This window comes from Bos taurus, chromosome 20, assembly GCF_002263795.3.
Source record: "Bos taurus isolate L1 Dominette 01449 registration number 42190680 breed Hereford chromosome 20, ARS-UCD2.0, whole genome shotgun sequence".
NCBI lineage: Eukaryota > Metazoa > Chordata > Mammalia > Artiodactyla > Bovidae > Bos > Bos taurus.
In genome coordinates, this window is record NC_037347.1 from 32,748,773 (window position 1) to 32,763,374 (window position 14,602).

Below are 14,602 nucleotides of genomic sequence, written 5' to 3' on the forward strand. Positions count from 1 at the left end.
TGGACCGTTTGTTCAATAATCTTTCCCCTGCCCCACCACGCAACATGGATCTTAGTTCCCTGATCAGGAATCGAACCCTTGCCTCCTGCAATGAAAGTGCGTCTTCTTAACCCCTGGACCACCAGTGAAGTCTCAATAATTCATTAGCACACTCTTGTGAATAGAGCCCCAGTTTGAAAAGGAGTATATTTGCCTTTCCATACGCTGACATCTATGCCATTTTTTACTTGACTGTAATTCTGTGACCATATTTTCAGGCTTTTTAAGAATCCTGACTTGTAATTTTTGTGGGTCTACAGCCTAGAATTAGTTTGGAGAATCTAGGTGTATCTTCTTGGAATTCAGTTCCTTCTTAGCCATATTAGTTCTTCCCTTTTCTTCTCCCTGATCGTGAAGCCAGAAGTGAAATGGAATTGAGCTGCTGTGCTTTATTCTGTCTTCTGTCTCCAGTGGTTGTGATTACCATGTCTGAACTCCCCATCAGCAGCAACAGAATCACCCCAGAAACCACCCTTCCATTGTCTTTAGTATTTAGACACGACTCAATGGCACCCCACTCCAAAACTCTTGCCTGAAAAATCCCATGGATGGAGGAGCCTGGAAGGCTGCAATCCATGGGGTCGCTGAGGGTCGGACACGACTGAGTGACTTCACTTTCACTTTTCACTTTCATGCATTGGAGAAGGAAATGGCAACCCACTCCAGTGTTCTTGCCTGGAGAATCCCAGGGACGGGGGAGCCTGGTGAGCTGCCGTCTATGGGGTCGCACACAGTCGGATACGACTGAAGCGACTTAGCAGCAGCAGCAGCACCTCATTACAATTTGTACTTTTTGACCTACCTGTTACAGTTTCATGTGACCTCATTTTGTCTTAGGTCATGCGTGTCTCTCTTTTGTATGAGCTTTTTTTTTTTTTAATTGAAGTGTAGTTGCTTTACAACGTTGTGCTAATTTCTGCTGGACAGCAAGTGACTCAGTTGTACACATATGTTCATTCTTCTTTATATTCTTTTCCATTATGCTTTATCCCAGATTGGATATAGTTGCTTGTGCTCTACAGCAGGACCTTGCTGTAATAGTTTGCATCTAAATGTAATAGTTTGCCTCTACTAACCCCGAATTCCCAGTCCATGCCCCACCCTTCTTTCTCCCCTTGGCAACCACAAGTCCATTCTCTATGTCTGTGAGTCTGTTTCTGTTTGTAGATAGCCTTTTTAAACTACGAGAAGACACACTGCTATCCATGTTATCATATTCTTTCTTTGTATACCGTGTTCTCGTTGTCAGGATGATCCGTTTTCATACTGTCAGAATGGGGGTTTTGAGCGCCTTCCATCCCTTATAGTCTTCTATCATTTACAGTTTCTGACTGCTTGATCCTGATCTTTGTTTTTATCCTCTCAACTTTTCAAAATCTACCTCCCTTCAAAAACCAGGATACATTTTTGTGTATATCTTAAGATTCAGTTCCTGGCTTATTACAAATTCCAATTTTACATTGTCACTTTCTTTCAGGGTTTCCATCATTTCTACTTTACCAAAGAATTTATCTTTATTGGTTAAAAGTCCAGAATCATGGTTTCTCTCACTGTTTCATTCTGAAAAATAGAACTTGTCAGAAGGCAATATCGAATTTATCAGAAGAATATGATGAACAAAAGATGTTCTAATAATTGACATTGTCCATGATATCACCCTTTTATATCACTGTCTTGTTTCTGAGCCAGTTTTGTCATTTCTGTTAAAAAATATGCCATCTACATCTTTAGTTTGGTGAGCACTCTTGATTATATGTCCATTAGTGCGATATTCTTTCTCCTTTTAAAGTCACTTTGAATACATTTTGTCACATCATCGCTAGGTCAGTGGCTTCCCAGGCTTGTGCCTGTTTTCGTGACATACCTTGTGCCTTTGAGCTTATTGTCATCAGACATTGGAGAATGCCCATTGGCGTGAGATATTCAGTGACTATGCGGTTACATTTACAACTGTTTGTAAGGTTGCAGTTTCATTAATAGCCACTCATCTTTTCAGTTTTTGTGCCTTTCTATAAAGACATCTAAGACCCCATGTATTTTTCCAGATCTTTTCAGCTTTCATGCCATTTTCTACGATATTTTTGTAGTAGTCAAATTATTCCCTAGCATGGAGCTTAAGAAGCTATACACCTTCTTGTTCCTTTGGATGTTTTTTCTCTGTTGGATTTGTGGGGAAGGACACCCTTCAGGCCAACCCTCCTTTTGCTCGACATTTCTTCTTTCTCTTCCCTGATTTTCTGGGTTAAAGTAGTATACAGAATACCTCTGCATCTTCTAAATTTTTCTGTTATTGCTCATTGCTTCCCTTCTCCATTTTTCTAGTCTTCCAAGGCCTTTTTTCTTTTTTTGCTAATTTGGGTACTGGTGGTTTTTTTTTTTAATGTTTCTTATGGTTTAATGTTTTTTAATGTTTAATGGTTTTAACAAGCCATTGTGGCTTGTTATTTGCTTTTTAAGTTTCCTGATAAGAGAAGAATATTCATCCTAAGTCTTTCTGAAGGCTAAGATGACTCAGGAATAAAATCTGCAATGTGATTCCTCCCCTTCCTCCCACCTCACTTTATTTCACATGGTGAGGTTTGCAGGTGTGCAGCTTTTTCCACTAACAGCCTTCAGGGTTGTGCACACTTTTGTGGCCATAACCGACTGAGGTTGTCACTAAAATAAAATATGAAATAAGGAGGTTATTACTTTGCTGTTCCTCTGTTACATTACCTGAGATATAAATAATGTTTGCCAAGAAAAAACAAAAACACTGTCACCCGAGGATGAATTCTTACCCTTCTCTGAGGTTTAAATTTTTGCAGAATTATAAAGTGGGAAGGGTTTAGGGCAGAGAAAGCAACCTTTTAAAACAAAGTTCAAATCAATAATAATTAACATTCACTGGCCTCTCTTTTCCTGCTAATAACTGAAGACAAGTACTAATTAGAGAAGCCTCAAGTGTTTGGATTTCTGGATGTACCAGATGGCTGCATAAGAACTATGCATCGTGCCAGGAAGAAGCCTGGGTTGCTCTTAGCTACCACCTCTCCTCCATTTTGATCTTGTCTGAGGACCCTTAAACATGCCCATCACTGTGCACTGAGGCTTTTTCTTTGTTCTTTCTTCTCTTGTCTTACCCACTTCTGATTTCAGGAGTACATTTCTGCCATGCTTAGTGAGTGCTCTTGTGAGCTTTTATTTTTACTTCTTCCTTAACAAACTCCTTCTATTCATCTTTTTCTTTTCAGATTTCCTTTGACTCTTATGTTTTTGTCTGATCTCACCAGATCCTTCCCTCTCTCCCCATTTGTTCTTTTTCAAGATCACACAAAATCAGCACAGAACCTTTCAGTTGCTAACATTAAGATAGTTCTGCTTCTTCAGGTTTTTTTTTTTTTTTTTGGTAAACTCTTTTCACAGATTGTCTGAAAACATATGTTTTCTTCTTTGGGTTTATACTTTAAATATTTTCTTCCTCTGTGATTAACTCTGCTAACCAACTCTGAGAAAGCTTTGATTTTTGTATAGAAATTTTCAATCCTGTTGAGTGTTGGTATTGTTTTGACAAATGCTGCCCATGCGTTTTCCACAAGATGAAAATCATTCCTATTAGGATGACAAAGCCTGGAACTGATTACGCTTAACCACATTCTTGCTTTTCATTGGAGTTGTTTTACTGGGACACATTCTTTCACTTCGTTTGTTGTGAAAGTCATGATATAGTTGCCCTTGGTAAAGAAAATTGGTCTTGATTTGGTGTTTTTTTGTCGGAACTTTCTCTGATGGAACTCAGAAGAAAGTAGAGATTGGTTACCATCAACATTTTTGGCTAAGTGAGAAGTATGACTCCTTTTCTTTCCCCGTGTGTTTCTTGCTCCTGCTGAAGGGTCATTGCAGGGAAACCAGTGAGGAAGCTGATGCAGTAATTCAGGCCAGAGCTGAGAGGGCGTGATCTACTGGAACAATGTTAGACAGTGAGATTAATTTGCATTTTCTTAAAAAATATAAACAAAAAGTTTACATTTCATAATGTTGTAAATGTTTTTAGAGTTTAGAAACCACAGTTTTTAGGGCTCTATTTTCTTTTTAACATGTCCTTTTGATACATAGCTAACTAAGCAATTTATCACATCCTCCACTTATGTATTTCCTAGTTTTGGAAACCATCTACTTGATGTCTATTGCAACTTAAAAAAAAAAAAAAAACTTGCATGTTTTTCACCTCTTGATTATAAACATAAACTTAAACAGAAATAACTTGTACTGTCACCTAGGGATAAAAATTAGCATTTCAGTACTAGTTTCCTTTGGTTTTTCCTCTTAGTTTTTGCAGACGTATAAATAATCGTTTGAGCCAATATATTAGTCTCTCAGTCATGTCCAACTCTGTGATCCCATGGACTATAGCCCACCAGGCTCCTCTGTCCGTGGAATTCTCCAGGCGAGAATACTAGAATGGTTTTCCATTCCCTTCTCCAGGGGATCTTTCCAACCCAGAGACTGAACCCCATACCATGTATATTTTAGTGTTATTCTATTGTTGATCCTTTAGGTTGTTCCCAACTCAGTTTAAAAAAATTTTTTTGTATGTGTTTTTGGCTGCCCTGAGTCTTCATTGCTGTGCTCAGGCTTTCTCTAGTTGCGACATGAGGAGGGCTGTACTCTAATTACCACGCAGGGGCTTCTCATTGTGGTGGCTTCTCTTGTGGAGTATGGGCTCTAGGTTTGCGGGCTTCAGCAGTTGTGGCTCAGAGCACTGGTTCAATAGTTGTGGCTCACAGGCTTAGTTGATCCATGGCATGTGGGGTCTTCCTGGACCAGGAATTCAACCTGTGTCCTTTGCCTTGGCAAGCAGATTCTTGACCAGTAGATCACCAGGGAAGCCCCAACTCAATGTTATTTTAACAAATTCTATGGCCAGCATTTTCATGAATAGTAAATCTTCACACATATCCTCAATAAATGGCTTCAAATATATCCTTAGAATAATATCCTCAGAATAAATTTTTTAAAGTCAAGAATTTCTTTGAAGGCTTGAGTTGAATAAGTGTAAAATGTGAATGAACTCTAATGGCTGAAATTCCTGGCTTGTTGAAGAGGTGGAAGTAATACTTAGTTGCTCTGCATTTCCTATATCCACCTCCTGTTTACCTGATCCCTACCTTGGTTGCAGTAGATTAAAAAAGAATCAATATGCAGGAGGCCTAATAACCTGTTGGATATGTAAAAAGTGAGGGCCATGTTCTTGATATATCAGAGTATAGAGAACTTTGGAGGAAAAGATACAGAGCACAGTAATGGGGAGCCCCCTTCCTCCCCCTGATTCATTCTCAGATGAATATTAGATATACATCTCTACTCACTATTTCATTTTTGGATTCCCACATGTTTACTGACTCTTCCTTGGAGTTTTTGTTCGATCAGAGAAGATGGTTTTTATGTACCATGTCCTGTTTTTTTTTTCAGCTATTTGAGAGCAGTGCATAATAATGAAATCGACTCTTGTTAACCCCCATTAGTCTTTCATTGTGGAAGGAGTATGATTTGGGCATACATGGTAGAATAGCATAACGAGGGGTGCTTAACCTCGAAAACTTCTGAAGAGTTCAATTACTAGTTTAGGAGACAAGTATAATACAACTCCCTTTGTACAAGTCATTTCCTTTGCAGATAGTTCTTTGCTTTGGGTATGACATCTATTAAACTGAGTACTCTCAGTCTTCAAGATAATATTTTTTCTTGGCACCAGAAAGATAATTTTTTGATCTCAACAATGTTGATCTTAGTTTTTCTTAATCCTTTTTACTCTGAGGGTTTTTTTTTTTTAATGTTGATATAAGAATTTTTCTATTGTCCTTTTTAAAAATGAGTTTTAAAATAGCAGACTGACTTGGGACATTTGGTATTGCTATAAAGTACCTTTTTGCTCTATGAATAACTTTAATTTTTAGAATTTCTAGTTAGTTAATATTTTCTTTTTCAAATTTCCATATTGAAATTAATGATCAATCTTAAATTATTTCAGCAATTGCAGTTCTATCACAATCCTAGGAAGCTAATAACAGGAATAATTAGAAATTGTTACAAATAGCATTTGCGTCTATATTTAAAAAGCAATTGACCAAGCAGATGTTGTTACAGATTTTTGTCTTTGATATGATAAATTTCCATTAATTTTGAAAATCTGGGTTTAAGGGATGTGCTTTCAAATTTTGCATAGTTGAGCTGCAATTTGTGAAAGTTCAAGCAGCTGTACTGACAAACGTTTGACAAATTTGTAGCTGAGGCTGTTTTAAGCAAAGTTCTAGAACTTTATGTTCTGTGTTTTATGTTCAGGCCATGTATTTGAATTTCTTCTCTTTTTGTGGGTCTAGAAGTTTGTGTATATGTATGTATATGTGTATTCTTTCTCTCTGATGTATATGTAGATTTATATATGATATTTGTATGTATATACATATATATATTTTACATTGTGTGTCCAACCTAAGTTGGAGGTAAAGATGCATATTCTTTGTTTTTTTTTTTTTAATAAAAATATTCAATTTAAACTCTCATTATTTAATTTAAAATGTTTTTCTCTTTGCTTAGGTTGAAGAAATTGTCGATATTGGATCATTTGCTCCAGAAGACATTCATATTCCTAAGATTTATGTACATCGCCTTATAAAGGGAGAAAAATATGAGAAAAGAATTGAGGTAATTGACTTACCTTGTTTGTCAGTATTTATGGATCTGACTGTCAGAGAGATGTGTCCCTGGAGCTATTCCAGATGAAAAAGAATTAAAGCTGAACAGGAAGTCTTGCTTTGAATCTTAATAGACGCTTCTCATGTGTCCATCTTGAGGGGACGTCTGTGTGATTGTCTAGATTAACAGTGCCTTGTGTTTACCACATGTATGTCACTAAATTACATGATTCTCCAGACTGTGTCTTCCAAGCTTTTGTAACTGTTCTAATTTATAATGCATAGTTTTGGATGGCTGTCCTGAAAGATAGAGAACAATAATCAGGCCTTTGGTTGCTCTACCCCTGCTGGACTCTTAGTGTTTGAGTGTTCAGAGCTAACTATCTTGATGTCTTTTCATGTTTTCCCACAAGTGTTGGGCTCTCAGCAGCTGGTGGACAGATATGAGATCACGATAAGGAGAGGCTACCAGGAGCATTGGAGGTATACTAAGGCTACTGAGAGCATGAAGATCAGCTGGATCAGAGTTGATATTAAGATTCAGAAATGTGTAGGGATCCGCAACAGAATAGACAAGCAGTAAGAGATACCAGAGATTCAGAGATGCCCTCTACCTGTTGACATCAAACAGGAAGAGACTGCAGTCTAAAACTAATGTCAGGGCCCAGGGATCAAAAAGAGGACATTTGCAAACAGGGCCAGAGTCTGTGTCAAAGAGACCTAGTGATGGAAATAGTTTTCTGACTGGTTTCTGGATATATCTATGATTTCTGTGATGCACTTATAGCAAAACCAGTCTCAACTCTGCAGGTGGAAATAGGAGATTGATAGCAGCAATACTTGGTAAACACATTCTGGTAGCCCCACCAAAAAACGGAGTCGAAAGGTCTATTTGTTCTCTTTGTTCCAGCTCCATCCCTGAGCACCCGAGGAGAATTCAGCTGTAGGACTCTTAAGAGTAACAGTAGTAGCACTCTTTGTGACAGTAACGGAGGAATTATTCGCTTCAGAGATAGAACAAGTGTATGTTCGTCTTCAAACAAATCTGACCTTTCATTTACTTCCTAAAGAATAATTTCTGTCATCAAATGTCATCCATGTTACTCTTCTTTTGTTAAAAAAAAAACAAAACAAAACATCTATATTATATTGCAGATTTGCTTCCTGTTAGTAATGGGGGAGAGTTAAAATTTTTTCCAATACAGTTTCGTATTTCAGCAGTGATAAAATACAAGGCATACCTCAACCATGAATAATTTATTTGTTTATTTTAAAGCGTTTATCAATCCGGAAAGAGGAAGATATAAAAACCACATCTGGTAAACCTGGAGATAATGTCAGGGAACGTATCATCAAGCGGGCAGCTCTTGAATTTGAGGACGGCATGTATGGTATCCTTTATTCCTTTTGGGGCTGAGCAAAGACTTAGCCCTTTTTACATATTCATCAGGTTACTAGACTTCCTGCATAGGGATTCTTTTCTAGTCCATTGTAGCTTCTAAAGCAATTGATCAGTTTTTACAAAATGTGGCATATAACCTAAAGATACAAAGATAAATGGAATTGAAATTATAATCCTTTTACCTTCTTGAAGCAAAATAGTGACTGAAAATTTGCTTAGCTATTCTCTGATATACAGTGAATTCCAGTTCAGTTTGGCATTTGGCTAAAGTTAATTGGGAAAAGAGATTACCCCAGATGAAGGTTTAAATTCTCAGAAGTACTAGTTATAACCAATGTTATTTGCTTTCTCTGTGTTCTGACATTTACATACTCATTTGAAACATAAGATCCAACTTCTTAACAGCCTCTTGTTTCCCATGACAAAGATCCTGTGAGTGTACCCTTTTATGTCTGATGTTTTGTATTCAATGAATGATTCAATTCTGCTTTAGATACTTTGTCAAGAAAAGGGTAGATAAAGTGTTTGGATTTTGAATGTGTTTAAATGTCAGTGAGTCTGCCATTTTGCTAATTTTTGAGACGTTAACCATTGAACTATATAATACAAATAATATATATAAATTCAAATAATGTATGATAAGGTAAATATTTGTTGAATGGTGAATACAGTAAAGCTGTGCTTAAAGTCCTGGGACAGAAGGTAGAAACATGGCATGTGTATCCATTCTCTGAACTTCCTCTGGTCCATAAAAACCTTCTTTCAGACAGATATTGACTGGGAAAACTCCCTTTTTTTACTTTCTTCTTAACTCCCATCACTTCATTTTTTTTTTTAATCTTTCAGCTTATGCATTGGTTTATGGCGGGAATTCACACAGGGAAGAGAATATTATAGTGCCTTCTTTCTCAGCTCCCATATCAGCAAGTTACAGAGTCAACCAAATTGGCTGAGCAGATGAAAGCTTGTCTGTGGGCTTTCTTTTTACCTCCAGTCAACTGGTTTACCACTGACACTGTTAACACTGACTAAATGATAACTCTGCTTTTAGATGTATTGGCTTCTCTTCTAGGTGTCCTTTGTTCACTGTCATTGTATTGCCTATGAAAAATATGTGCAAGTCAGTTCATATAATGGTCTTTGCACAGCACCTACTCTTTTTCAACCCAAATTGCATGGGCTTTTCTCTCTCTGGTGTTTGACTCACTAAATAATATTAAAGAACTGAAAATTGCAGCATATGATAAGAAAGTTGAAGTATAAAACTTGTAATTTGGATTGCCCTTTCTTGAAAATAACCTGCTCACAATGGAATCAGTACCTCAGCGTGTTACGTGCGTCACTGTGAGAAACACAGTTAACTCTACACTGGATGGTTTGGTAGGAGGTAATCCAGGTAGCTATCATCATACCTTCATAGACTCCCTATATTCACTAGAGGTGACCTGGCACGTTGGGTTGTTTTGCTGGCCTTTGTAGTTTATAATATGGTACCATATACACACTTTATCTTTTCTGGCCTTGATTCTTAAAGCACTCCCTGTTATTAGGATCTCCTCCGAGTGCTGTTATTCTTTACTTGTGTCAGGGTCTGTGGTGTGCATTAGTGGACAGCATGGACAGCGGTTCTAGACAGTGTCGGTTGTTTTTTTTCCTTTTGGACCATGCTGTATAGCTTGTGGGGTCTTAGTTCCCCGACCAGGAATCAAGCCCAGGACTTTGATCATCTGAAGAAGGTTTAATAGCCTCAGTTAGCTCTTTAAAAAAAAATTTATTGAAGTATAGTTGACTTACAGTGTTGTATTTAATTTCTACTGCACAGCAAAGTGAGTCAGTTATGCATACATAGATTCTTTTACAGCTAATTTTCCATTATGGTTTGTCATAGGATATTGAATATAGTTCCCTGTGCTGTACAGTTGGACCTTGTTTTTTATCCATTCTGTATATAATAGTTGGCATCTGCTAATCCCAATCAGTTAGCACTTTGATGCTGCAGCATAGCTTCTTTTTAATAGATGGTCTCAGATGTGTTCACTGAAACTTAAGCATCCCCACCATCCTCTCTATGTCTTAGAGAAGATTCAGTTACCAATGGATGTTATTACAGTGACCCAAAGGAATCCATACAATTTAGGTAGACATTTTGGTGGTGTCAGAAAACTTTGTTAAAATTCAAACACAGAAGCCCCTTGTAGAATATTTTAATCATCTTTAGTCTCAGTTGGAGTTTCGAATAGTGAAAAATGCTTTTAAACAAAGCTCAGGCCATGTTACATCAGTCAGCAGTCATAGTACATATATCATAATACATTAGTCCTAATACATAGTATATAAGTCCTAATACAAGCCAAAAATTTGCTAAATGTGTCTTACAATAAAAATGACCTTTTGATTAGTTTTCTGAAGCCACTACTTTGATATCTTCATGGCAAAAGCTGTGATTATTTGAGAGATTTTCTTTTTGAAAAAATTACAAAGTAATATCTAGAGAGTGGTGGGAGAATACATTCAGAAAAAGTGACTTTAAACGCTCTGTGCAGATTTATTCATGTAGAAGATTTATGACATAATCTCTACCTTTTGTATGTTGGACCTTAACATCTTTTATTCCAGCCAATTTGGGCATAGGAATACCACTTCTGGCCAGCAACTATATCAGCCCCGATATGACTGTCCATCTGCAAAGTGAAAATGGAGTCCTGGGTTTGGTAAGACAAAAATTAAAGTTATATTTATCCAGTCTTTAAGATATTTTATATAGTGCAGTCTTCTTAGAGTTGTTAGCTTAGATTTTCCAATCTTATTTTTCTTTCTCTTCATCTTCATAATAAATGTTTAACTTTTCCCATAAAATGGTAGTACTTATGAACATGTCCTGTCATATTTTATGGAGTAGATGGTAGTTTCCCAACTCCATGAGCTTTTCAATCACTCCTCATTTATCACTGTATGAGCTTCCATCTCCCCTATATAACACCGACTTCAGAGACCTCACACCAGCCTGTTCAGGTAAACTATTTATTAGCCTTTGTGTGACTGCACAAGATAATAAAGATTATTAATAATCCTATATTAAATAAAAATCAGCAAGTCTCAGCATGAGAAACTGAAGAATAACATTTCTATTGATCCTTTAGAACAGGACATTTTTTGACAGTTGGCCAATTCGAAAAGTTCTCATGTCATAATCATTTTGAGGCCATGTTGTTCAAAACGGTAGAATTTTCCCTTTCTCAAGAATAACTTTTCAAATGGGCTCAATATTCTCATAGAATTTGACTATTCCTTTTATTTTAATATTTATTTAACATAAAATAAAATTAAATACTTTAGCTTCCTGAATAACTTTTATTTACTTATTAATTATGGCAGAGATTACTTATTGTCTGACGATTTATAATATTCCTAATCTTTTATTATTTCTCAGTATATCTTAACTGTTAATACAGTACAAATTGTACATATGGAAAATGTATATCCAGCATTTAAAATATAAATTATGGTCATGAGCATGTAGTTGATTCTGATTGAGGCAATGATTGTGACCATTTTCAAAAACACAAAAATGATAATCGTCTGGAGAAAAAAAGATTCATACTGCAAAGACTCACATTTTTCAGATACCTTAGAGATTATCTAGAGTGACCAGATCCCTCATTTTGAAGACAAAGGAAATAAGTTGATATGCTTAACTATGATCACTGTTTAAAGAAAAATTTACACAGGTCTAAAACATTAGTTACCATTTCAGTTTATTTATAGAATACATTTTTGATCCCATTTTTTGAAAGTATGTTAAAGTTTTAACAGCCACTATTTTCTCTTTCTTGGCTCTAACTTAGACCTTTTCTTTCCTCTTTTTCTATTTCCTCTCTTTTAGTTTAATATATGTTATGTTATGAAACTGCTCACCCTATTCAAGTTATTAGAGATGGTTTATAAAAATACATAAAAAATAAAAACTTAGGATTACCAGTCAAAGGGACAATAAGGGCATCAAAAAGATGAGACTTGCTTCTTCAGATCCTTCTAGCCCAATAAAGTAGCCATTTAGTTTGTATTCATTGAGCTGGACACGACTGAAGCGACTTAGCAGCAGCATTGATATACTATAGCATAGACTGCATAGTAGATACTAAATAATTACTTTTTTTATTGACCTGGATTTCCAATAGCTTAACATTTCTTTCAGACTTTGGTACTTTGAAGAAACTATTTTTCACTTACCTGATCACACTTATTAGTGTAGAAAAGACTAATCAATGTGAGATATAGAGCCATGAAAACATCAGGATTACTTTGAAAAGGTTCACCTCAAGTCTTCTGATAATCATTTCCTAAGGTTTTAAATGAGTTGTTTGCATTAAAGTTTTAGTGTGTGATTCAGTGAGAAACTTCTTTTCCTAACTGGACATGTGCTTTATTTTACAGGGTCCATACCCATTAAAAAATGAAGTTGATGCAGATCTAATCAATGCAGGTAAAATAACTCATTACATGTTCTTCTAGCATTTTCCTTTGCTATTAGTTTCATTCTCTGCCAAATGATTTTAGAGTAAGGAGTTGGGCTTGATTCTTTGATGTTTCCTGGAGAATATGCACTGTACTTTACTTGGAGGAGGCGAGAGAAGCCTTTCCAGTGCCATCTTGGTCTGCTTGCCCATTAGAGGTCTCCCCTATTTAGGGCAGAGTAAGATATAGGGGAAATTGCAGGAGGGGCTACATGAAATGGCAGGAGCTTTGGTGGGTCAATCAGGTGCCATCCTGACGGTGCACAGAGAATGCTCTCAGATGGGGTAACGAGAATTAAAGGAAAGGATAGTTTACAGGGGTGTAAATAGGGTTAAGGTAAACCAGAAAGGATGTTGAAGTACCACAGGGAGTTTTTATCACCCTTGGGCCTTAAGGGGCAACTGTGGGAGAGGGTCACCAGACAGGAACAGGGTCTTTGTGGAGGAACACAAACATCTTGCAGAAACCTGTGTGAGGGTGAGGATGGGAGTCTGCTCTGCTGTATCTCCTGCTTGTGCCTCCAATTGGCAGACCCCAGGCTGAAATAGATCTGTCTTCTCATGATGAGAAGGTGGGAAGTGGATCCATAGTAGCAGCCAAAACCAAGATCTGGGGCTCTGGGGTTTTTGTCGTGGGTACTATGTTCTGTCCTCTAATCCAGGGGTCCCTAACCACTAGAATCCAATGTCTGATGATCTGAGGTGGAACTGATGTAATAATAATAGAAATAAAATGCACAATAAATGTAATACGCTTGAATAATCCTGAAATCTTCCCTCTACCCTCTGGTCCATGGAAAAATTGGCTTCCATGAAACTAGTCACTAGTGCTCAAAAGATTGGAGATTGCTGCTCTAATTGACATGAGAGTTAGGAGTTGTTTGTTTATTAGTTGCTAGGTCATGTCCAACTCTTTTGTAACCCCACAGACTGTAGCCAGCCAGGCTCCTCTGTCTGTAGGAGTTCCCAGGCAAGAATGCTGGTTAGTAGAGCATCCTTCAAAACTTCAAGGGTACTTAAGGATGTACTCTGCTACTCATTGCAATCTAATGATATAGGTGATAAATACAGAGTTTCTTTGAATTGGGAACTCTAGCCTGTCTTCTCCTATGCTCTGGTATTCATATGCTTTGCTTTTTATTATTAGCCTTTTATTTGACTGGGACAGAGAGTCACACATTGCAGCAGCCTGGAGGAGGAGGAAAAACAGGTCAGACCTTTTGGCCTCCATCATTGCCCATACGTGAGGCAGTACTGCCACTGTGTTGGAGCTAAAGATTTTCCTTAGAATGGAGTTTCCCATAGGAAGCTAATTTTTATATTCTGGCATGATTTTCTTTATCCTTCTTTTACTTCTATTCACTCTACCCCCACAAAAGTATAATTCTTACTTTGTGTTCAAAAATAGTATGTGTAAATTTCTGAAGAGAAGCAACAGGAACCGAATATAAAGGCCAGCTGCCAAGTAGAATTGATGTTTAATACTTAGGAGTTTTGGAAGTAAAACAGCTTCTGGTTGAATAGTTGAATTAGTTAACACGACTTAACTCTGAAAGGCGCACTGTGATAAAGCAATGACATTTAACCAAGGCTGTGATTTAATTGTACTGTACCCTTTAGCAATAGCTCATTGATCTGTGAAAATATTTGCTGCTTGGTTTAATTAATTTATGATGTTAGTGAGTTATTTGCAAAATGAATAACTCCATTTTCCAAATTTCAGGCTTGAGCTCATAAAACCCACTTTCTTTGGAAAGTAGTTAATCTTTTCAGTGACATCATTGGAGAGTAGACATTTCTGATTCCATTGAGCTTAAAAGTAGCCCAATCCTAATGAAGCCACCAGTTTTAGATTTCAACTTCTCAAATACCATATATAATCTTAAAGTACTTTGTAAAACCAGAATTCTTTGCTTTTGGGAAGCCAGGCTGCCAATCAGTTTAATAGTATTCTATCTCTTTCATCAACGTCC

General features: G+C 36.9%; 1 protein-coding gene across 1 annotated transcript in view; it reads left to right on the forward strand.

Annotated features, from left to right (window-relative positions):
* The window catches only part of OXCT1 (3-oxoacid CoA-transferase 1), a 167,464-nt gene that overhangs the window by 81,171 nt on the left and 71,691 nt on the right, over positions 1–14,602 (forward strand). The window contains 4 exon segments of the mRNA NM_001076070.2: positions 6,616–6,723; positions 7,990–8,104; positions 10,732–10,826; positions 12,550–12,598. Coding sequence (NP_001069538.1) covers positions 6,616–6,723; positions 7,990–8,104; positions 10,732–10,826; positions 12,550–12,598 — 367 coding nt within the window.